We start from the raw sequence: 24,341 nt of genomic DNA, 5'->3' as shown, positions 1-24,341 counted from the left end.
AGATGAGATATGCCTTGCATATATGAACACGATGAGGTGGTACTACGTCAATCAGTTCGGTCGTTATCATAAGTCGCTGGAGAAGCTCAAGCTCCATGTGCTAGATAAGAACGATGTACTGGGTCATGACGATACGTCAAGAAAAACGACAGTACTTACAGGATCCAAGATCGCTGGCCCGCCCCATGATGCTTTCAATCTTGGACGGCGAATTGATCTTTTGAAGGCCACCAATCAAGTCGCGATTTCTTCCTACTTAGCAGAAGAAGAGCATTCAACACATTACCTTGAAGTGGTTTTCCGCAATTTCAATCTCGCGCTCGTCGACAATGCTACCGCCGAATACACCTTCCTAGCTTCCTTCTTCAGCCCAGCCCTTACTATGGCGACGGTGTCTCGCCATTTCAACTACATCTTTGAACCTACTTTTACCCTCGGTCAAACCGTGACACGTTCCCTTGCTGGGGAGACCTACGACGCTCTGGGTCTTTTGTTATGTATCAGGTTGAACCAGCACTTCGCCTTTGAGCTGCAGCGCAGGCGCATCCCGGCAGTAGACGGATACGTCAACGGCACCAACATGCTGCTCTGGCCTCGTCTGCAAGTTGTCATGGACCAGCACTGCGAGAGCGTGCGCACGCTGACCAATGGCCTGCCGGCGCGCGCCCCAAGCGCCGGCAAACAGGGGCACTCTGCGGCGCCGCACGTCACCACGCAGCGGTTCGGGCAGCTATTGCACGGCATTCTGGCGTTGAGCACGGAGGCTGGAGATGATGAGCCCGTAGTAACCAGCTTGCGGCGGCTGAGGGCCGAGATGGAGGCTTTTTTGACAAAATACAGCCAGTCATATTTCGGCAACGACAAGCGGAAAAGGGAGAGGTTCTTGTATAACAATTACTCGCTGATTCTCACGATCATCAGCGACGTCACAGGGAAGCTGGCAGTCGAGCAACAGGAGCATTTTGAGACCCTGAAGACTGCTTTTCAGGAGGCGGCTTGAAGAGGCTCAACCTTCGTGGAAGAAAAGCTAGATGTCTATATTTCGGAGAAACTTCATGATAGATCTTACGGTGAGGAGCATAGGAGTTATGAGTCTGTCGCTTCTGTCCCAGCAGTGTTTGGACATCGACAAGTTGGCCCGTATAAAGATGTGGATAGACTCGAGTAGTCTAATTTAAACGCTTGTAGTCCCACAATGACTTTTACGACCGCGCCAACTCTGGCCTTTCAATATCTTGACATTTCTTTGAAATTTTCCTTGGTTCAAGGAGACCTATAAGAGCATCACGAGTAATGATCCTTATTGAGAACAGTTGCGTGATCGGCAATGCCAGAGAGTCAAACTAAGAGCTAGAGCAAGCCGGCTCCTGCTCGCTCAATACTTTATGAACAACAACCCTAGTCCCAAGTATCCAAAATAACAAGCCTATTAATAGTACACAAGGGGGTATGAATAGATCTAATGCCCGATCAACCGAGAAAGCCACGATGTAAGAGAGGTCCAAGAAGCAGGTGACCGCCGTAGCAGGTACGCCACCACACCCACAATGACTGCAAGACCGACAGCTCGGGCCGGCCGTCTGTACCTCCAGGCTACCGCCATGACCTTGTCTCTTGCCTCCGCGAGCCTCAACTCTATGACCTGCTTTCGGAAGAACTCCCTGCCATCCTCGATGCTTTGGCGCGCGCAGTCCTCTGTGCTCCTTGCAGTCTTGAGCACGCTGTTCCTCGAGATGCCTCTCCAGGCGCGCAGCTTCTCGGGCGGGTGGCGCTGGAACAGCACGGTGGTGTCGCGAATCAGGCCGTCCAGGTCCAGGGGCTGCGGTAGCTTGGAAAGAATGCTGTGCAGCATCTCGGGCTCGGACTCCGGGGTGTCGAAGAGCTCGGCGCGGCGGTTCAGCACGATCTGTGCGAACATGTAGACGGAGAAGACGGGCTCGCGGGCCAGCAGCACGTCGAACAGGCGTGCGATCTCGCCCAGCGACTGCACATCGTGCGCGTACATGGTTAGCGTACCCGAGAGCGCAAAGAAGGGCTCTGTGTGGGAGAGGTGGCGCCAGAGGGTTGGGTCCGCGGCTCGTAGGATGTCAGGGATTAGCCGCAGCTGGGCGACCGCCGGGGCGAGGTTGGGTAGCATGAAATCTCGGATGCGTAGCGCGGAGAGGCGAGCCACAAGAGGGGCGCGCAGTGGCGCCGGTAGGACGAGGAGGAAAACCTGGCAGATGTCATGGTAACCTTGGAAGTAGCAAAGAAAGGGATATCGTCGAAGCACTTGGACGATCACGTCCGAAAGCTCGCGTTTCTGACGATCAAGCTCAGATGTGGATTGGTCTGCCAGGGGTGAGTTAGCTGCGTGTAATGATTCATGATACCAGGCTGGTGGCTCGCGAAGGAGGGCAACAGGGACCAGGGCTGAATTTTGTGACATCGTTGGAGCGGAGGGGTTCTTACGGCTCGGATAGTAGATGAAAGCTCGGTTCACGTCAAGTTGAACCTGCTCCTCATCTTTGTGAGGACTAAGTTCCTTCCACGAGCCATCGTCTATCTCGGAGGATGTCAGAGCTGGAGTAATGGCTGTGTCACTTTCTGTTTTGGCCTCGCCAGGGAGATTGGGTAGTCCCAATAAGATTGGCCCTATATGACTGTTAGTTACAAATGATGAGATATTTTCTGTGAGCCAGTATTGGCCGTGTCAGCGGGATGCGGTACCCGAGGAACAGTTACAATGGCCAGGAAGCATGGACGCGGCTGCAGCACTTACATGCCTGTTGCCGGAGAATGTCCGTCAGGAAGCCACCTCGCGATTCGGCAAGAGCCTGAAGTTGGCTGATATTTCTCCACCTGCATGCATCAAGAATCTCGTGCGCCTTTTTGGATTCGGCGTCGGTAAGGCTCTCACGACTAGCGGTCAGCTGGGGGAACGACGAGGAGGTGTGGTGGCTGCTCTTCTCATTGAACTCCTCGTCCACTTCCATGGCTGCCGTGCAGTGCAACCTCCCCACTCTCACACTCTGCACTCTGCCCAATGCCCTCGGAGGCCGGTCGGATAGTTGACAATCCGAACTGCGTATTTCCGGAGCTTCAGAGCAGATGCAGTATGTGAATTGTTATATTGAGTCTCTGGATCTGATAAGCCGGGGCGGGCCGAGCGAGGGCTAGGGGCTGGCGCGAGATGCTGGTGTAGAATTGCCTGCCAAGACTGGAAGCTGGAAGGCGTGTATGTGGCCGCTGGTGGGAATGCGTGTGTCGCCACGACGTCCGACACAAAGCCAGCAATACCGTGGAAGTCTGGAAGCCTTCCCGGTAAGACGGGATAATGGCGATCAAGGAGGCGGATCACACCTTCCACGCGATGATCAAGCACTGGCTTGAAGAGTCATGTAGCTGAAGGTCTTTCGGTGCACTTGACTAAGATGGATTCCGATATCAGCACTGATTCGAGATCTACAGGTACGGTGATCGTCGAGTCCGTCACTTAGGCCAAGTAGAGGTGGCGGGGCACTGTAAAGGTATCGATCAAGTACCTTGATAACGAGGCAATCAACTTGAAGCTCAGTCGAGGTTGAGAGATGTTATAAGATTGCATAAAATATACATTGAGCTTGGGAGACAATCGTGGTGGATTAAGGAGCTATCGAACTTCGACGCGGCAGTGACGTGCGTTGTCTTGAGTGCTGGATTGCTTAGGTCAGGTGGCCTATCAGCGGTTCTATTGGCCGCTGTGGACATTGAAGGTGCGACCTAGGCGCATCTCTGCAGCACCCGCACAGGCCAGAGAATGAGCTCATGTCCACCTGCAGAGCCCCTTGTTACTGGACCGACAGATAATACCTAGGTATGCTCGACCAGTTGTAGATCTGAGTGTCTTGGACTCGTCGCAGAGATCTGACCGCGTCAGATCCAGACAATCATCTCTATTTTCGCAGTTGCCTCCTCAAGAATCCTCCACCACGCGGGATATATCGCTTCCTGGTAGCGCGGCCTTCTAGCGTGGCATGAGCCGAGCAAGTCTCGAAGACACTGTCTCGGGGGTCTCCTCCGCCATTCTCGCGGCCGGACTGCATGTCGAAGAGCCTCTACATCAGATCAGACAAGCAGTAGTTCTCGAGTCTCAACGGTCTAGGCCACATCCTTGTAAGGCTACTGTGGCGTCAAAAACTCGCCCTTGCATTGTGAACCGCCGCGCGCGCACTCAGTCAGCTACCTACCCTCGCGAGCCTCGATATATCGAGCAGTCATGATGCAAGCCACATGGAGGGTCGCTTCTCTGACCGCCCGAATTTGCCGATATGCGCGGGTGACAGGTAACAAGCCGGCTGCACAGCAGGGCAGTGTCAGTACCCGGGCTACCTAGGTAGGTTGGGGGAAATGTGATATATCACAGTTAGCAGACGCAAATATAGTGCCCGGTGAGCTGAAACAACGCGGCTCGACGGGAGATGGATGGATCAGATCGACCCCCGCGCTCTCGACCTGATCAACTAGCATCCATCGGGCTGTAGCCCTTCAACCCTTCTAGAAAAGCGAGGCCAGAGAAAGCATTGTCGTTGTGTGTGGAGCCGTAAGGCTGTTGCTCTATTGGAGAAGCCCGGAGCACATACCGGCCATCTCCCACCCCCTGAAGCACACCCTCGCCCGGCCCTCGATGTTGACTTCCGTCATCCTGCCCCCTTCACCGGTCCTGCCGCGCACTGACACCACGGCCTGCCACGATGCGCAACTGCAGCGGTCGTCGGGCAACAAAGTCCCGATGAATCAGCCGTTCAGCAGCCAGGAAGCCATATCAGGCTCCGAACTGCCCCGTGTCGTGGCACTACTTGCCTCATTCGGCGGCGTGGACAGGCCCAAGGGGCACGATCTGTGCCTACCCCAGGACGAAAGCGCCCTGCTCCGGCTCTTTGATCACTGTGATCTGGCCGAGTAACCGTCTGCGAGGACTACTGACCACTCAACATTCGTGGTCTGATGCTGATCCAAGGCTCGCTACCGAACTGCAGATTAGCAATAGCCCATTGCGCGCGGGCGCGGCCCCCGAGGCGTGTGTGTTACTCTGATTCTTCACTGATTTTCTTCCAGGCGGTATTGACTTGTTGGTCTACGATCACCACCACCACTACAAATCTTGACTCACCTCGTAGGAGGAATTGGCGGTCTGGGCTAGCTCTCTGGAAAGCGTTTTCCCGTAGTCATCGAGGCAAATACGAGTGCGGGATTCGTCCTGAATAGCAGATCACATCCGGCAGACATGGTTCAGTCTCTCTGGCCTGCTGAGTGCAGGTGTGTAACTCTCGTGAGACCTAAGAGGTGCAGGCGGGCTTAAGAGATGGCAACACGATCGACAGGCCTAATGTAGGCTCTGCCCTGCCGAACAAGAGGGGCAAGACCGCCATCTAGACGCCGTGTCTGGGCTGCTCTGGCAATTAAGCCCATTGAGCCTAGCCTAGGGTAGCATTCATGAACTAAGGCGGAAGATCATATCACGTCGGTTCACTTAGTCTCCTGTAGGTACGGTGGTACTCGTAATTCGAGTCTGCAAGGGTCTTGGAGCCCTCGGGGGGGGAAGAAAAAAAAAATGGTTCAACACGACTTCTCTTGTCTTTATGGGCAAAGGGAGGCTGGCATGGCTGGTCCTTGCTGCAAGTCCGAGAAGGATGGTACTTTAAGGGACAGGCAAGGGCAGACTTGCATGGTAACGGTGACGAGCTCAACTCGCGCAGCAGCTAGGTAGGTCTGTAGGCAAGCAAATAATTGACTCGAGGCGTGTAAGTGAGAGATGAGCAAAGAAGCAGTTGGTCAACTCCCTGGGCGCCTATACATACAAAGCGGAAGGATCAACGGAGAAGAAGAATATATGAGTGGTTTAATATCCTCAACGTCTTGCTGTTCCATGTAGGTACAGTACATGCTTCCTTCCTCTACACTCGCAGGTAGGCATCTTCGAGATCGGGGAAATACACACCCCTCTCTCGTGCGTTGTGCCTCCACTTGCGCATTCAATTTGAATGGCCCGCAGCCCACATTTGATGCTGCAGAAGCAGCTCCTGCACCCAGCACTATCCCAGCACATTGCACTTAGGCACAGCTGTCTATCGCCAAAACATACCATTCTTCAACGTTGCATCTTAGATCTGCTCGACTTTGCACGGCGGAAGCAGCAGCAACAGCAGGAATAGAGCCAAGGCGAGCCGGTTCGGTCTTATCTGCACATCTCATCCTGCTGGCGCAGAGAGATGCTAAGTACGTGCTGCTGCTGCTGCTGCTGTTGTATATCCATCTGATCCTTCCGGAAAAGTGCAGCTCCAGTCCCAGCACAAAGTTGACATATCTGCTCTCTACCTATTCTACCTGCATTTACTTTTCATATGGCAAAGCACAACAAATACAACACACAACAACGATAATCATAATAATACATTCATAAGGTATACCGACCTTGTGCTGTACCTGATTTAGTCACGGCCGGCTGGCACAAGGCAAGACAACCTACCTGAGCCAACAACCTTTACCCATCGCCGGAACCAGCAGCAGGCAGACCACACCGGACAACACCGCAATACTGGTGCTTGCCCACCACCACCACCACCACTACCACCAATACACACTTACTGCCGTCGCTCGCGCATACACTCGCAGACGCATGCTCATCCTGGCTGCATGGGAGCTCTCTGCACCTGACTGACTGTTGTTGTCAATCCCGGCGCTGGCCTTAAGCTTATTACTGCTAACGCAGCCCCGGTTCAAGCAGCCTGCGCATGAGGTCCTCGTGGTGCCCGCCTGCCCTGGCCCTTTTAAGTTCCGCTCTTTTCGAGAACCTCTTCTGCAAGCCAGGACCAAAGATGTGTACCAGTGACCGCACAAGAGACTTTCGCCTCCTTCCATAACCCCTTCTTTCTCTCATTCTACACTGCCAACACAGCCTGTTACTCAGGGCCCATTGTGGCTATCCTTTCTTGTCTGAGGTTCTTCACCTGCAGTCGTCACTCCTGAACATTTACGTCCACTGCTCAGTCTCTTCAAGTAAATCCAATACTTGCCTTGACAATACTTACGCTAAAGAACGAACCGAACCCGACAAGACTGTTTCCATTCCCAGACACCAGCATACAGGTAACTGGCAAGGCTGTCACGACCTCTCACTCTATCATCGCCAATATATGCAGTTTAAAAACCACTATGGTCACCCAGCATGGCTTTCCAAACTAATGTTCTGCGCGACGGTACCTGGGTCACCGAGACCATAGACCTGCAATCCGTCCTGAAGGGCAACACTGCCCCTAAACCACCGAAGAAGCGCGTCCCTAAGCCACCTCAATGTGGCATTTTGACCAGGACCATAATAGAGAGCCCCGTGGCTCACTGGATTCTCCCTGTACGGCTCAGGTCGCCTCAAGTTAATGATGTCGCATTTGTTGGTGTGAGTCCTTTCCCCCTGATCTGTTCTGGAGCTTGGTCTTTGATATTGAGCCCCGTCTCGCAATAATTTCTTAACTCCTCTTCCCCTGCCCGTGGGAAAAAAAGTCGTTATTTCGAAGGCATGGTCCAGGGGGGATAGTATCGCCTTGTATGGCTAGATACGCAAGAATACTGACAGCTTATCTCTGTAAAGGATCAATATGTTCAAATATATGAGCTCCAGAAGAACGGCCATCTCCGGAGTGTCATCAGAAAGAATGACTTTGGGTCCCGGATACAGAATGCGAAAGTCATCGGCTCCTTTAATGCAGCAGTCTTTGTCAAATCGGAAGAGGAGGACATTGACATGGGCCTTCTCGGCTCCTCGCCTTCAAAATCGCCTACAAAGGGAGGCCGCCTTCCTCCACAGCTTCTGTTGCTAGTCTTGGAGTCTGGCGAAAGCGTATTCCTCTTCCTCCGATCGAATCCGCAAGGGGACCTCGAATTTGTCACCTCCATCTTCCCAAGCCCATTACGAACGCAAGTCCTGCCAGGATTCCATCTTGCGGTGGACCCCAGCTCGCGTTACATAGCGCTTGCTTGCGCAAGTGATATATTTATGGTGTACGAACTGGAGTCGGTCAAGACGCTTAGCGATCGCTATGCACGGAATCAGCCCCTGGACCCTGTCATGTCGTACCGCCCTCGTACTGTGAATGGTGTGATCCACAAGATGGAGTTTCTCTATCCGAGACCAGCGGATCCTAACCATGTCATCCTGTTGCTTCTGGTCGTCAAGAACGGAAGGACTAGGCTCGTCACTTACGAATGGGAGCTGGGAGAAGACTTGAAGCGGGTTTTGGCCGAGGAAAAAAACGGGCATCGACTACCTCCAGAACATCAGATGCCACTACTCATCATACCCCTCACAGTCCGCACAGCCTTCTTTACGGTCTCGCCGGGCTTCATCGCGATCTGTAAAGATGTGTTAGAAGGGCCACCAGCTTTTGAAGGCGTCGTCATCGAGAATGCTCCCCCATCCGATCTTCATCATGGTTTAGATTTACCTCTCTGGACTGCCTGGACGCGTCCAGATCGTATCCCCGAATACGCAAGCAGCAGGGATGCGATATACTTGGCAAGGGAGGATGGAAACGTTATATTTCTAGAGATTGGACGAGAAAATATTCTTGAGGCAAGCTTTCCAATGGGAAATCTTGGCTGCAATGTGTCCGGCACCTTCGCTAGCTTATTGAATGCGTATGCTGATATACTCATCCTTGGCGGCGACTCAGGGCCAGGAACAATCTGGCAGGTAAGATCGAAACACTATCGTTTCCATATCTGAAAGATTACTGCTAACATGTGATAGGCATCTCCAAGAGTACTACCGACTGCACTCGGGACGATTCCCAACTGGTCTCCCACCGTTGACTTTGTTACTACAGACGAATTTCGGACATGGAACCAAGAAGAAAGCTCAAAAGGCACACCCATGACTCCATGGCGAGATAGACGCCGAGACACATTCGGGAACCCTGACAGAATATTTGCAACGACAGGAAGAGGCTTGAAGGGCACTGTTGCGGAGTATCGATACGGCCTACAAGCTGACATCGGGCTCGACCTTGAATACGGGATGCCAGTGAGACGTGGATGGCTGCTTCCGGCTGACCTAGTAGCCGAAGATTGTGGCTATCATGTGCTTCTATCAATGCCTGACAGGACTTCAGCTTTGAGCCTCGACGGAAGATTCTCCGAGGTAGATGAATTAGAGCCGGAAACAGCGGCATACGACTTTTCGTCTCGGACGTTGGTAGCCGTCAGGATATCCGCTTCCATGATCGTGCAGATCACTGAAAGGGGAATTATTATTGTCACGCCAAGCCAGAAGTAAGTCAATTTTTATGATGCCCATTCTCAAACCTGCGATCATTCATTTGCAGAAGCTGTTGTAGGGTTAACAATTCCTAGCGCCCGCCACACCTACAACGAAATCCTAAGTTTGGACAACGCTACTCCTGTAGACGCTTCGATTCGTGAAAATCTCATCGCGCTCACGACCCATACTGATACACAATTTCACCTGAATCTCCTCGAGATTCAGGATCTGCGTGTGGTTCTGCTCAGAACTTTTCCCCTTGAAGGAGAAGCCACTTGCCTGACGCTTTCCCAAATACATGGCGATCGATATGCTCTTGTAGGTCTTTGGCTTCATGAGTCTCCATGGCTGGCATCCTACTCTTGTGATGGAGACGCGCCCGGAACATTGCGGACGATCAAGATGGATCGAGGTCAGTTATCCGTGTATCCACAGGGATTGTCTTCTAACGTAGTCGCTTCAGCTGCGGCAGAATCTCCTACTTCGCAAGAAGCACGAGGCAATATCTTTTCGGTGGAAGCTCTTACAAGCGTTGTCACTATGGAGGAGACTTCTGGGCTGAGCATCATTGTCGCTGGAACTCGAAGTGGCGAGGTAATTACCCTTACATTAAGTGATCAGGACCATGAAAACTACTTGCACACGGAGAAATTCGGTGTCACGGCCGCCACTGTTTCGAGAGCAGACAATGCCACAGTCTTGATCTGCTGTAATTCGACACTTCTCCACATGACGAATTACGACAGAAAAAGAAAATTATTCAAAACGAAGCACACTGTACTTGTCGTTGACGCCAATGATCCAAGCAAATCATCGGGGCCCATCACTTCAGTCACAGTGCTTGATGAGAGTCTTTCTGAAGACGGAGAAAGTCTCTCATTACTATTACTCTCCGACACTCATATCCTCTTCGCAGAATTGCAATCAGAGGCGAGGGCAATACCAAGACACTTGCCAGTTGGCGGCACACCCTTGAAAATGATTTATTCACATGCCCTTGAATGCCTCATCGTTGCTGTCAAAGTGGACGACCAGCCCACTTTAAAGTTTGTAGACCCTGATACTGGGAAGGATCTCTCTAAGCCAAGCAAAAAAGATGGACAAATCGTCGACTACATCTCAGGGCTGGGCAACCATGGGGATCGAATCCATGGGCTAGCCGAATGGGAATACAAAAAGGAAAATAGGACTTGGCGCTTCATCCTCGTGTCAACTCACGAAGGGCGATTACTCGTCGTTTCGACAGAGAGAGAAGAGCCACAAGGATCAGAAAGGGGTATGGTACGTTACTGGACCCGGTACAAGAAGAAAGACTACGATCGACCAATCTATTCCGTCCTTGGGCACGCTGATGGGTTGCTGTTTTGCGCCGGCACGACCATATACTGGGAGATACTGGACGACGTAGAGAAGAAGCTCAAGCCGATGAAGCAGTACGAGCTCAGCTCACCTGCCACATCCCTTCGAGTTGTAAACGGCAAGATCTTGGCGTTGACAACGAAAGACTCCTTGGAGATCATCGATTTCGGCACTGACCAAACTTCAGGCCAGATGCAACTATCGCACTCTGACCCGGTGAGCCGGCGGGCATTGCATATGATGGAGATCGCCGGAGATGTGGAAGGCACACCAGAGTCATCTGTCGTGCTTTTATGCGATATCTACTGTGGCATTGCGGGCCTCTGGGTGCCGTGGAGGCAGCCCAACAGAGACTGCGAGGTGTTGTTCGAAGCGGACTTACCAGCATCCATCCGCAAATTCCGCCGAGGACGAACGGCACCAGGCTGGCTGCAGGCCCAACGACGTCCTCAGTTTGGACTGATACCTAGCACGATCGATGGCGCCGAGATTTTTGGGATGGGCATCGATGGCTCTCTACAGCACTTTGCGCTGCTGAACATGGAAGTCTGGCGGCTTCTCCGGTTCATCCAGAACATTGCGTGCGAGTCGCCTCTCTTCAGCCTGTATCAACACAACACAGGGGCGGATGATGATTTTGACCCCGAGCCGAGAGTCACGAGAGACTTGGAGATGCATGTCAACGGAGACCTACTACAGAGGATCTCGGCCAAGCGTGCCTTGGAGCAGCTTCTGAACAAGCCCAGTCATATCAGCAGATACATTGAGCTCATTGACGAGATTGACGATGGCAGGTGTACAGCAGACTTTGAGGGAGAGCCCGGGGAGATGAAAGAGCAGTATCTTGAGCTCGGGTATGACATCCTGGATTATTTCCTGGCACCTGTGCTTTGAGTTTCATGTTTCTGTATAGGCATTGTAGGCGTTTACCCTTGTCTTTTCGAAGATAGCATTGAGCGTTTACAGGGAGGCGAGATGATTCTTACATTTAGCATTGTTCCCCATCCATAGGTAGCGAGTTTGAGGGGAGGATTGGTTGATTACAGGCACAAGAATGAGATTACAGGTAAAGAGCACTAGGACAGTAACGGGTAGGCTGTTTGGACTGGCTACCCTACACCAGGCGGACGGAAGCATAGTATCATAGACAAGACGCCAGCGACTCTTTGGGATGATTGGTCCCATGATATTGGGATTGTGACTCATTGAGAAACATCTGGATAGCTCTGACTCTTCAACTGCATCAAATAGCTTGCCATCTTAGTTGTCTACCTTGCCTTGGGATGTTGAATGTGTATAAGTAGGTAGATATCTGTAAGCCTTATCGCCGGTGATATCAGCGGAGCCAGTCACAAGCACACACCTAGACACCGCGCACAAAAAAAAGATTATCGCCATTCCGCTAACAAACACTGCCCCGCAGTGCAAGCGTTGCCGCCCATCTGGCTTACAACCACAACTTGAAGCTGTAGAACTGAAAGAGACTGCTGGTTTTCCCTAGCATGCCTGGGTTCTATCACCTCAAAAAAGAAGGGAGATTGAAAGGTCTCCTTGAAAATCCAAAAAGAAAGCCACGACTTCGTATATTGAGGTGCACATATAAGTCAAGCTGGTGAGGCGAGTCTCGACTCTCTGCCCGGCTGCCTTGTCCCGCCGCCCACAAAAACCCCCACATTTTGCCCTGCACGCCAACATCATTCTGTGTGCCCCTCCCTCAACCTGCTTTTTGGCGCCTGCACCCGGGCGTTTCTGACAAAACAATCCCACCACAGAAACCTTTCACGGTTCCGGATATCTTTTGTTCAAGGAGATCTAGTCCGAGGAAACAGCTCTATATTCGTCCTTCAAGGTTCCTTCTACAGATATCCAGTCGCCTACCATGGCACCCAAAGGGAAGAAGGGCAAGAAGGGCGGCAACGACGACTGGGAGGCCGAGCTGGGCGAGAGCATCGCCCCGGCCGCTGCCTCGCCAGACGCGGCCGCCAACGGCGATGCGAATGGCGACGACGAGTCCGCAGGCGGCGGCGGCCTGATGAACCTGATGCGCAAGAAGAAGGAGAAGCGGAAGAAGCAGGGCCTGTCCGAGGACTTTGTCGAGGGCGAGACCGCCCCTGGCGCCGAGCCCGAGTCGACCGAGCCCCCGCTGTACGCAAAGGCGCCCGAGGAGGCCACCATGGACGACGAGTTTGCGCTCCCGGAGAAGAAGGGCAAGGGCGGCAAGCAACAGCAGCAGCAGCAAAAGCAGGATGCTGGCGCTGATGACGATGAGACTGGTGAGGGCGGCAGGATGTTAACGAAGGCCGAAAAAGAGAAGCTCAAGAAGGAAAGGGAGAAGCAAAGAAAGAAGGAGCAGGTGAGTTTAATATTTCCCTCTCTATCTCGATCCTTACTAACATTGCAATCTGCTATAGGCGGCAAAGAAGAAGGGCACCGGTCCAGCTAAGCCAGAGCCGGCAAAGCCAGCAGAGAAGAAGGCGGCAGCGCCCGTTGCCGAAGCAGCCCCGTCTCCTCCACCAACGGAGGCCGCTGGAGGCAAGAAGAAAAAGCTTCCGCCACACCTCGCTGCCCTGCAGAAGCAACAAGAGGAGCTACGCCGTGCCCGAGAAGAACAGGAGCGATTCGCCGCTGAGGAGAAGGCGAGGATAGAAGAAGAGGAGAAGAGAGAAGCCGAGGAGGCTAAGCGAAAGGAGGAAGAAAAGGCCAGGAAGAAGCAGAAAGAAAAGGAGAGGATCGAGCAGCTCAAGAAGGAGGGCAAGTTCCTCACCAAGGCACAGAAAGAGGAGAAGGCCCGTAATGAGCGAAAGCTCCAGCAAATGATTGCCGCTGGCATCAAGGTCGGACCGGCAGAGGGAGCTGAGGGCGAGAAGAAGAAGCCCGTCTACGACAAGAAGAAGGCTGGCAAGAAGAATGACAAGAAGGTATGGTTGTGATCCACGTGCAAAGTTTCCCGTTCTATGCTAATCTTTCTTCAGGTCGATGAAGAAAAGGCACTTGCTGAGGCCGCCGAGCGTGCCAGGCTACAAGCTGAGGCTGCTGCCAAGGAGGCAGCTGAGAAAGAGCGACTAGAAAAGGAGAAGGCCGAGGCCGAGGCCGCTGCGAAGAAGGCTACAGAGAGCAGTGATGTAGACGAGGATTGGGAGGCAGCAGCCGCTGACGAGGACGACGTCAAAGATAGCTGGGATGCCGATAGTGATGAGGAGGCCGAGAAGAAGGCAGCTGCAAAGGATGCCTCCAAGGCTGAAGACCAGCAATCATTACCATCAAGACCTAAGCCAACAGATGAGGATGAGGATGAAGATGAGGAAGAGGAGGAATCTTCCGATGAAGAGTCCTCGGAGGACGAGTCTCTGGCGGCGCAAAGGAAAAAGGAGGCAGCAGAGAGGCGCGAGAAAGCACATCAAGCCGCATTGGCTGCCCGATCCAAGGACAACTTGCGCTCACCAATCTGCTGTATTCTCGGTCACGTCGACACAGGAAAGACGAAGCTGCTCGACAAGATTCGACAGACAAACGTCCAAGAAGGCGAAGCTGGTGGTATCACACAACAAATTGGTGCTACTTACTTCCCCGTCGAAGCTATTAGGCAGAAGACAGCTGTCGTCAACCGAGACGGCGCCTTCGAGTTCAAAGTTCCCGGTCTCCTTATCATCGATACCCCCGGTCACGAGTCTTTCTCTAACCTACGGTCCCGAGGTTCCTCCCTCTGTAACATTGCCATCCTGGTCGTCGATATTATGCACGGTCTAGAACCCCAAACACTCGAATCGATGAAGCTGCTGCGTGATAGGCGGACGCCTTTCATTGTGGCTCTCAACAAGATCGATCGTCTCTATGGCTGGAAGAAGGTTGACAACAATGGTTTCCAGGAGAGTTTGGCTCTTCAGAATAGGGGAGTGCAAAACGAGTTCAAGAACCGTCTGGAGCAGACCAAGGTCGCCTTCGCAGAACAGGGCTTCAACGCAGAGCTCTTTTACGAGAACAAGTCGATGGCAAAATATGTGTCCCTTGTTCCCACATCAGCTCACACCGGCGAGGGTATCCCTGACATGCTGAAGCTGATTCTCCAGCTGACGCAAGAGAGGATGGTTGGATCTCTCATGTACCTCTCAGAGGTCCAGGCCACTGTCCTTGAAGTCAAGGCTATCGAGGGTTTCGGTATGACGATCGATGTCATTCTATCGAACGGTATTCTAAGAGAAGGCGACCGTATTGTACTGTGTGGTACTGAAGGCGTCATCAAGACGAATATCCGTGCTCTCCTAACACCTGCTCCTCTCAGAGAGCTTCGTCTCAAGTCAGCATACGTGCACAACAAGGAGGTCAAGGCAGCCCTCGGTGTCAAGATTAGTGCTCCAGGCCTAGAAGGCGCCATTGCCGGCTCTCGCCTGTTGGTCGTAGGCCCTGACGATGACGAGGAAGACCTTGAGGAGGAAGTTGAGGCAGATCTCGCCACACTGTTCAGCCGAGTCGAGAAGTCTGGCCGTGGCGTCAGCGTCCAAGCTTCTACTCTGGGTTCTCTCGAAGCCTTGCTGGACTTTCTCAAGGACTGCAAGATTCCCGTCGCCAATGTCGGTATCGGCCCGGTGTATAAGCGTGATGTCATGCAGTGCGGTATCATGCTGGAAAAGGCACCTGACTATGCTGTCATGCTATGTTTCGATGTCAAGGTAGACAAAGAGGCGCAGGCATACGCAGAAGAGCAGGGCATCAAGATTTTCACCGCCGACATCATTTATCATCTTTTTGATGCGTTTACTAAGCACATTGAGGAGCAGAACGAGAAGAAGAAGGAAGAGTCTAAGATGTTGGCTGTCTTCCCTTGCGTTCTCAGCCCAGTGGCCGTCTTCAACAAGACTGGCCCCATTGTCGTTGGTGTTGACGTTATCGAAGGAAATCTTAGAATTAACACCCCGCTCGCTGCCGTCAAGCAGAACCCGACAACCGGTGTGAAGGAAATTGTCAGCCTCGGCAGAGTGTAAGTTTGCCCTTCATTCAAACATTTCCCTAAATTCGCAGACACTAACCTTTGAAACCAGGACTTCAATCGAGCGTGATCACAAGCAGATCACAATTTGCAAGAAGGGCCAGCCGTCCGTTGCCATCAAGGTTGAAATGGGCGGCCACCAACCTGTCTACGGCCGACAACTGGAGGAAGGTGACACGCTCTACAGCTTGATCTCGCGCAAGAGCATCGACACGCTCAAGCAATTCTACAGGAAGGACGTCAGCAATGACGAGTGGGCGCTTATCGTCAAGCTCAAGCCCCTGTTCGACATCGTCTAATCAAGCCACTCTACTTGCTTAGTTTATCAAAAAAAGGGGGCTAGTATGATGGCTGTCTATACCTTCACTGTATTATGTTTTGGGATGTATTTGCGACCAGCCGTGCCATATGCGCGCCCAGGTGCGAGGTTTAGAAGTGTATTTCATGATTGATGGATGAACCGTGTCTCCTTTTCTACTACAAAAAACATCTCCGTCGCATTTTCAACCTCAACCCCTCTCAGGATCAGCAGTTGCTGGGGCATAACGTAGGCCAGACAAAAAAGAATGGGAAAACTTGTTGGCTCAAAACATGTCAAAGTTGGAGTTGGTAATAATAAAAAGCATTACACATGACAATCAGAACATCAACATCCAAAGCTCGATGGAATCCGTGTCATGAACTTTCTCATTTCGCCGTTTCTATCTAGTTAGACGGTTTCCACAATGGAAAAGAAAAGCGTAAAACATTTCCCCTGATCTATCTTGAGATATCCACAAGGCAACAACTATGCGTAGCAGCACCTCGTGAACAAAAATGCTTTCGGTTAACAGGGCCATCCAATTGACTCCAACACACAATATAGACTGTGCTCTCATTGTCGAGCCGCCAAAAGAGGAAAGCAGCCGGTTGGTGTGATTCTCTTCTTTTTTTTTACGGTCTCGCCATCCATTCTATGAAAAAACCAACGACTCTACACTTGTGAGTCTACCTCTCATGATCCGACGCCATGGGCGGACATGTGCATCCCTGGCATGGAGAAGTCGACAGTCTACTCAACCTCCTCAACCTCAGCCTTGGGGGCCGCGTCCGCGTCGGTCATCTCCTCGTCCTTCGGCGCCTCCTGAGCGGCCTTTGCGGCCTTCTCGGCCTCAGCAGCCTTCCGGGCCTCCTCTTCGGCAGCCTTCTTGGCGGCCTTTTCGGCATCGATCTTGGCCTGAATGGCTTGTCGCTCAGCCTCGACCTTCTCGAAGTGACGCTGGACGACGGGGCCGGCGAGAGCGCGGATCTCGTCCATCTTGGCGATGTAGACGGCCTTGGTGGCATCGTCACCCTCATCGTAGAGCCAGTCCTAATCGAAAGTTAGCAATGGACCAGTACTGGATTGGTGATCGATTTGTCCGCTTTGACTTACCTCTGACGCATCCAGCTTCGCGCGGATCTTCTCCTTCTCCTCGTCGCTGGCGAACTCGGCATATTGGTCGTCCAGCTTGTTGCGCAGCTCGTAGATGTAGGTCTCGAGCTCGTTCTTCTTCTCCTCGGTGTCGGCGACCAGCTTGTCCTCCATGACCATGGCGGCTTCCTTCTCGGTGGCAGCGTTCTTCGCCGACTCGTCCAGGGAGTGTGTGCCGCTCACGATGGGGAGCTCGCCCTTGCGCACCTGCTTCTTAACCTTGCGTGTCTTAGGCTTCTCCTCCTTGTTCGCGTCCGTGTCCATTGCCTTCGTGTCACTTGTCAGTATTGTATTATCAGGTCGCAGAGGGGGCAAGGGAGGACTGGTAGCGTCGCGGAGGCTTTGCTCGTCGATACGCGGACGTTTGAAAGGGGACGGCTGGTCTTCTCCAACAGATGCAGATGACGACGACGCCTTATTCTGAAAAGTGGAATGCGGATCGCGATAGCTAGAAGCGAATGTACTCACATCGGGGTCCTTCTTGTCGCCCTCCTTCTTCTCCTCCTCGACAGGCTCCTCAACCTCTTGGTCCTCAACATAGTAGCCGCTCTCTACATTCAGAACACCGTGGATATTAACCCTGGCCTTCAGCTTGCAGATCATGAAGTCTTCCTGACCGCCACCAGCCTTGACACCCTTCACGGAGAAGCGGCCAATCCACGGTGAGATCTTGCCAGGGAGGTCTTCGGGCTTGACGTAGCGAGCCTCGAGATCAAAAGGCTGTTTGCGGTAGAAAGTGAGGATCTTGGTGGAGGGGAGAACGTTGCCCTTATTAAAGACAACCAGGCTCGTGTCCTCGTCCGGAATATCAGGGGCCTTCTCCCACGCGAACTCGATCGGGTAGGTGACGATGTCCTGAACGGCGAAATCTCGGACCTTGAAGACGGGAGACAGGATAGCACAGCTGAAGGCACAACCGCGGGCAATAGCCTCATCCTGGTTCAGCGTGAACGACAAAGGCTTGCCGAAGAAAGCCTGGATACGCTCCTTGACGGCGGGCACACGCGAGCCACCGCCAACGACCTCGATGACATCGATATCGTCCTTGGTCAACTTCGCATCGGCGAGAGCCTGCTCGAGAGGGACAGTGGCGCGGACGAGTAGCGGCTCAACCAAGGCCTCGAACTCCTGGCGGGTGATCATAGCTCGCACATCGATGTCGTTCATGAGAGATTCGATGTTGAGAGGAGCCTGTTGGTTGGCGGATAGGATTTTCTTCAGCTTCTCGGCGGCGGCCAGTGTTCGGGCCACAGCTCTGGGGTTTGAGAAGATATCGATCTTGTATTTGCCGATGAACTCCTTCTGCAGATGGTCGACCAGGGCCTTGTCGAAGTTTCGGCCACCAAAGTGTCGGTCGAAAGCAGTAGACTTGACGGCCAACTCGCCCTTCTTGAACTCGACAATCGAGCAGGTGTAGTTGCTGTGACCAACATCGATGAAGGCAACACGGCGAGGCTTCTCGTCACCGGAAGGCAGGTCGAGCTTGGTGATACCGTAGCCCAGAGCCGAAGCGGTGGTATCGTTCATGAGGCGGAGGAGCTTAAGGCCGGCGATCTCGGCGGCATCGATCAGGCTGCGGCGCTGGACATCGGTGAACCAGGCGGGGACGCTCATGACAATGTCTGAAACGGGGAGCTTGATCTCGTTCTGGGTGGTCTGCTTGATCTTGCTCAAGTACATGGCGACGAGCTGGGTGGCCGAGAACTTCTCCTTCTTGCCCAAGTATGAGACCTCAGCGCCGACCTGGCCGTTGACGTCGACCAGCGGCGCCGACACGAACTGCTGCTCAATCTGGACATCGGGATCGCTGAATGTACGGCCGGCGAGACGCTTTAGGGAGCTAACGGTGTTCTTAAGGTTGGAGATTTCCTGTGTCTTGGCAGCCTCGCCGAGGTATCGAGACTTTGGGCCGAAGCCAACCAGAGAGCTGTAGAACTCGAGTCAGCAAGTCTGCGCAATGCAGGTCAGCGAACAGGCAGTGGCGAGAATCTAACTTACGGTGTTGCTCGGTTGGAAACCTCATTTGAGATCTATTGCGATGTAATATCAGTATCAGTTCACCTAGGGTGGGCTGGGCTGGGGAAACAGATGTATCGAGCGTAGTAGGATTGAGGGGCACATACAACATCGACACCTCGATTTCTTGCGACGGCAATAACCGTGTTGAGGGTACCGAAATCGACACCTGCAAGAGGAGAAGACTGTCAGCAACGATAGAGCAGCTCGAGAGGGTGCAGACTCTTTTTACTCACCTACAACACTCATGATGGCGGTACTGGAGGATGCCTGGATTTGCTTGCTTGGTAAACAAATGCGGGACAGATGGGATTTGGATGGAGGGGGAGATTGCTCACAAACTCAAGGAGATCGGTCTAGGTCACGCAGCAGGGACACAAAACACAGAGAGGATGTTGGTCCAGTCCGTGGCAATATGTAGTCGAAGAGTGTGCGGTGACAAGGCGATGTTTGTGTTTTGCGAGGTATGGGGAGAGAATAGCGGTCGAAGATTCGGTCGAGGTCTAAGGTCAGTCAAGAGTCAGGTAAAGGTAGGTAGGTAGGGCAGAACGAGAGAAAAAAACCAGTCGCCCAAAGAGCACAGCAGTGCACAACCCGGCCCGGATGGTGGTGGTGAGGGGCGCTGCCCGCAGCCTCACATCGACGCTAGCTGCACACCTCGGGCGTGGCAACTCGCGAAAAGAAGTTTACAGAACTTTCTCGATCCATTCAGAATCGCCTTGATTTTAAGCCCACTCTAATCCCTCTCATAGCGCGTACGCGTTGACCGCCTTCTCTACCTGAGTAATTCTAGGGCAGTGAGTAACTTTTCCACGGGACACATTCACTGCTATTACCATTCAGAAACCAGGTTTAAGATTCTCCCCTTTGACCAGTCTATTGGCATTACTAAAGTCTCTTCTCTACTCACTCTTTTCAAGAGTCGTGCTACATTTGCAGAGCCCACTGTTACCTAATGCCTAGCCAAGCCAGCTTCTAGGGCCAAGGTGCCTTATCACCCTGGCCACCTCCTGGTGCGGCCCTATCACCCCACCTACATGTACCAGGTACCAAGTCTTTATCCTGTTTCTTATCGCAATCGCAAAAGACCCTGTGCTCTACGCCAGTTGCCCCGCCACGACTCACATTTGTGTTGTGTCGTCTCTTGCAGTATGTAGGTGCAGAATCTGACCGTCGCCTTTTGACAACGGCAAGGCAGACTGCTGTCTTGTCTGTTGTGCACTTGTTCGAACTACATGGCTTTGGAATGAATATCCCTGAACACACAAGACTCAAAATGATGGGTCACGACAACAGAATAATAGGAACACATATATCACCGAGCAGGGAATAGACACAAAGTAGTACACACGTCCCTTCTTCTCTTCTGATCTCATCCTAATGTAGTTATCATATGGTTTTGTTTCCCGAAACGCCCCTCAAAATGCCAAATTTCCGAGCTCCGAAATGTAACCAAGTTTCTCCTTAATTTTTCTTCTCGTGTGGTGGCAACCTGCTGCTCTGTCCATCGCCGGAACTACTAACACGGGAACCACCACTCGACTCGTCAATCTGTTGCTCGACTTCATCCATCGTCGAGTATCGCACTAGGCTGGCTCGTCCAAGCGGACTGCGCCCTGCGCGGGTGTTGTCATGGATGCTATGAGGTAACGCCAGATATTGCCCGTCCAGTGACGATGCTGTCGTTGCTGTGCTGTCGTTGCTGTCCACCCGGCGGTTCGGCGGGCGCACGTGTCCGTGGACCAGTGGCTCCCCAGCATCTGCCTCATCTGGTCTTCTCAGATCAGCATCGGAGACATCATAGACGTGCCCATGCGGCGGGAAGCGTCGAGAGTTGGCCATAAACTGGGTCACCTGGTTCGCCTGGGCGAGTTCATACTTGCGCCGGTCCTCGTCGCCCATGATGCTTTCCACTCGGCGGGGAATATACACCGAGTTGCCGGTCGTTTGTGCAGACATGAAGCTATCAAACGAATCGCGGTGCTGCAAAGTTCGAGGCTTGCCGTCGCCAAATATGGACGAGGCCCCCAAGACACTGATGCTGGCGGTAGAGTCGGCCGGATACTGGTACCAGCCGCTTGCTGTACGCTCTGGGGCGGCGAAAATACCATCGACCTTGTCTGGAGGCTGGATCTTGCTCTTCGATCTGGAAACTGCGCCGCCCTTGCCTTCCAATTTGGCTTTCTCCTCCTTTTGTGCTATCGTAGCGGGTATGAATGTTTCCGGGACGATGTTAAGATCGTCGCCTGTTTTCTCGGCGTACTCAATAGCCTCTTGCACCGATGTCGTCTTGTCAGCTGCACCAGCATCGGCTCGTGGACCGCCCCATGTTCTTTGGCCAGCCGTGAAGATACCATACACCATATAGTACCAGTTGAAAAAGGGGTTGAGGACAAACATCATCGGGTATAGCCAGATCTTGAACCGTCGCAGTTTCGCCCCGAAATATATCATCATGAGCCAATTTAGACCCAGCGATACAGCAATGAATCCAACGGGCAAGTCGGCGATCTTCTTCGTGGTCGTGAGCAAGGCCAGAACCATGATGAAAAACAGCAGCGCCGTCGTGCGAATGGTATTCTGCATGAAGCGGACCAGGACGAGAATGGGATACCGTTTCCAAAGGCGCCAATCAGTCAACATGCATACCTCGTTGGTGATGAACCCAAGGAACCAGCGACGCCGCTGCTTGATCAGGGATCTCATTGTCTGGACAGCTTCAGTCTTGCAGAATGCTGAAGTGCACATCTGGATCTGATATCGCTTCTTCGCTCCAATCATGAACAGATGGGTCAGCCACCTGTCTTCTCCCAGATGACTCTTGGCAAAGTCGAAAAGATCCTCGCACTGCTCTGCCTTGTCCGCAAAGTAGTATTTGGCCATTCTCCTGAATGCGGAAAATCGTAGCATCGTCAACGCTCCGGGTAAGCAGGTGACCGCACCGCAGCCAGACTCCACTGTTCGCTCGTAAAGTTGCCCATGAATATACTCCATGTCTTGTAGAAGCGTGATGAGGCTGTGCTTCTTAGTGGTAGAGGTGATGACGCCCGTCATGGCCAGCATGTCCCTTCTATTTCCCGGGCTAAATTCCATGTCATAGAGAAAGTTCTGCAGACAGACCCGGTCCAGAATGCAGTCCGAATCGATAAATAGAATAAATAGGTTATCATTTCTCTTCAGATACTGATGATACACCTTGTCAATTAATTTGAACGTCGACTTCTGACAGTGTCTCTTTCCCCCATGAGGAAAGCGAGAGATTGTCACCCTGGCGGCCCTGTATGAGACATCAATACTCTTAGGATATGACTCCAGAGTGAGGGGAACGCCGAGGCTCTCGATGGTGCTCAGATATAACTCATCTTCTTGGTCACCATCGAAGCTCAAGAAGACGTGAATGCATGAAGGCGGGTAGTCGCAGTCTACAACAGAGTTGATAGCGGTGATGAGGATTTCCGGCTCTTCCTTGTAGCATGGCATAACAATGACGACTTTCGGAGCTGACACTTCATCCAGCACCTGTTTGATTCTCTTCGTCCTTCCAAGCTGATGTGTCACAAGCTGATAGACACAGAATAGCCACGGTATCGTCAACAACCCGGCAAAGCTCCAAAAAGCGAACCACTGGAGAAACTTTACCATCTGCTCTGGCCAGTACTTAACGATTTGACTTGGCAGCGGCAAAGTCACGATCATTATGGGCAAGAAGATACATCTATTTTCGAGGAATCAGTAAGCAACGATACACATTTCTCAGGAGATGTACCTTAGCAGGACGAAAGCAACTCCCACCACCACTGCGAGAACATTGATGGTCCAGTGCTCTGCTTTCCTAAACACCTTCCACAAGCAGTACAAGAAAGCTGCCAACCACAGAAACCATTCCAGGAACGCTGCTAGCATCACAAGCCCAACGATGGCAGTGTAAATGATCTGTAACAATTTGATGATTTCGATCAGCGATGGACTGATTGATGTGTTAGTCTACAAATACGCACCTCATTGACCGGCCATGCCTGCGTTGTGGTCGACATATTTCCAGATTGTTCAATGGAATAAGATCACCTCTCGACTCGTGGTCGGGAGGGGAAGGAGATAGACGGGGACGCCGAGAATATTCCCAAAACACGAATGGATTTAGGTGAGACTTTGCGTCATAAATGCCTGTACCGATGCCAGGATTTAGGCTCGGTGGTGTCGGGTTGGTGCAGTTATGGAAGGGCAGTGAGCGGCTGCTTGCAGATGAAGTATGTTTATTGATAGATCAGCCGTAAGAGCACCTTTGGCGAACCCAGACACCGAAGAATTATGATGCTTCAGCAAGTCGGTTCAATAAACCAGAGTAGTTATGCTAAAACCCAAGCAGAAATAGTAACAGTTCGTACGAGGCGGTTGAGTAGATCGACATCGATCTTGTCGAGGCCTCGAGTTTTAGCCTGGCAGATGGACGCAGCTGGCCAGCCTCCTATGAGGTAACACAGATCGACGACTGAGTGAAGAGACAAAAAGTGGGTGTGTGGTTTCTTGTCGATTTCTGTTCAGGGCATGCGTAACACTGATGCCCAGAGGATGCGTTGAAGCTGTCCTCATGAATAGAACTCGTTTCTTGAGGTTTTGGCGAATTGGCTGCTTCCACAAATCGGTGAAGGAAGTACACAACAAGTTGACTTATTTACGGTCAAATTCCGTTACCTAAGAAGAGGATAAGTGAATGATTCGAAGAAGTTGCAGATTAGATAAGATCGCGGTGCACATCAGACGAAAGCTACTGACGCAACTTCCATAGTCGGATGGTCCAGCCTTTGATGTCAAGGTTGATGGAGGAAGCCACGATCGAGGCTCAAGTCAGAGACCAAAAGACTTGAAGAAGTCTTGTACGTCTACTTATTATCGCAATATACCAGGCCCGTGTGGCGACGTCGATGCATATCCCGTAGCCGATGTCACCCAGGTGAAGTTTTCCTCATCCGTGCTCTACGCCGGGATGCCGTTCTACTCAAGTCCAGACAAGCAGGTGATCAAGTCCAGAAACATAGGTAGTGGGAAAGCACTGGGAATTTGACACTGATGCTTTGAGTTGCGAAGATCCTGCAGTTGCTATGCGATGAACAAACGAAAACTGTACTAGGTATCGCAGATGCGGACGGCTGAGCGGAGGAACGGCTAGTTCTGGTAGGAAAGAATGAGAAATCCTGCTCGGCAACCACGAAAGATCATTCGGTAGTCCTTCTAGATTACAGCGAAAGGGGATTAGT

At 52.3% G+C, this 24,341-nt stretch overlaps 6 protein-coding genes across 6 annotated transcripts; 3 read left to right on the top strand and 3 right to left on the bottom strand.

Moving 5' to 3' along the window:
• Positions 1-31: 31 nt before the first annotated feature.
• Positions 32-1,000, top strand: UCRPA7_7940 (putative vps52 sac2 family protein; the record flags this gene model as incomplete). The annotated part of the gene is made up of 1 exon (XM_007920460.1): positions 32-1,000. The coding sequence occupies one exon, from the start codon at positions 32-34 to the stop codon at positions 998-1,000; it is 969 nt and encodes a 322-aa protein (XP_007918651.1).
• A 459-nt stretch (positions 1,001-1,459) lies between these two features.
• UCRPA7_7939 (putative gtpase-activating protein gyp10 protein) lies at positions 1,460-2,428 on the bottom strand (the record flags this gene model as incomplete). Its single annotated transcript, XM_007920459.1, has 1 exon — positions 1,460-2,428. The coding sequence occupies one exon, from the start codon at positions 2,426-2,428 to the stop codon at positions 1,460-1,462; it is 969 nt and encodes a 322-aa protein (XP_007918650.1).
• An 8,124-nt stretch (positions 2,429-10,552) lies between these two features.
• Positions 10,553-11,527, top strand: UCRPA7_7938 (putative thermotolerance protein; the record flags this gene model as incomplete). Its single annotated transcript, XM_007920458.1, has 1 exon — positions 10,553-11,527. The coding sequence occupies one exon, from the start codon at positions 10,553-10,555 to the stop codon at positions 11,525-11,527; it is 975 nt and encodes a 324-aa protein (XP_007918649.1).
• Positions 11,528-12,512: 985 nt separating this feature from the next.
• Positions 12,513-15,916, top strand: UCRPA7_7937 (putative eukaryotic translation initiation factor 5b protein; the record flags this gene model as incomplete). Its single annotated transcript, XM_007920457.1, has 4 exons — positions 12,513-12,986; positions 13,045-13,551; positions 13,606-15,608; positions 15,670-15,916. The coding sequence occupies 4 exons, from the start codon at positions 12,513-12,515 to the stop codon at positions 15,914-15,916; spliced, it is 3,231 nt and encodes a 1,076-aa protein (XP_007918648.1).
• A 752-nt stretch (positions 15,917-16,668) lies between these two features.
• UCRPA7_7936 (putative heat shock protein) lies at positions 16,669-19,335 on the bottom strand (the record flags this gene model as incomplete). Its single annotated transcript, XM_007920456.1, has 6 exons — positions 16,669-16,968; positions 17,032-17,337; positions 17,539-18,997; positions 19,069-19,100; positions 19,194-19,255; positions 19,323-19,335. The coding sequence occupies 6 exons, from the start codon at positions 19,333-19,335 to the stop codon at positions 16,669-16,671; spliced, it is 2,172 nt and encodes a 723-aa protein (XP_007918647.1).
• A 1,215-nt stretch (positions 19,336-20,550) lies between these two features.
• UCRPA7_7935 (putative chitin synthase d protein) lies at positions 20,551-22,080 on the bottom strand (the record flags this gene model as incomplete). Its single annotated transcript, XM_007920455.1, has 1 exon — positions 20,551-22,080. The coding sequence occupies one exon, from the start codon at positions 22,078-22,080 to the stop codon at positions 20,551-20,553; it is 1,530 nt and encodes a 509-aa protein (XP_007918646.1).
• Between the last annotated feature and the right edge of the window lie 2,261 nt (positions 22,081-24,341).

The sequence above is a fragment of the Phaeoacremonium minimum genome, assembly GCF_000392275.1.
Source record: "Phaeoacremonium minimum UCRPA7 unplaced genomic scaffold PA7_03_scaffold_560, whole genome shotgun sequence".
Taxonomy (NCBI): Eukaryota; Fungi; Ascomycota; class Sordariomycetes; order Togniniales; family Togniniaceae; genus Phaeoacremonium; species Phaeoacremonium minimum.
This window is presented reverse-complemented; position numbering and strand designations above follow the sequence as displayed.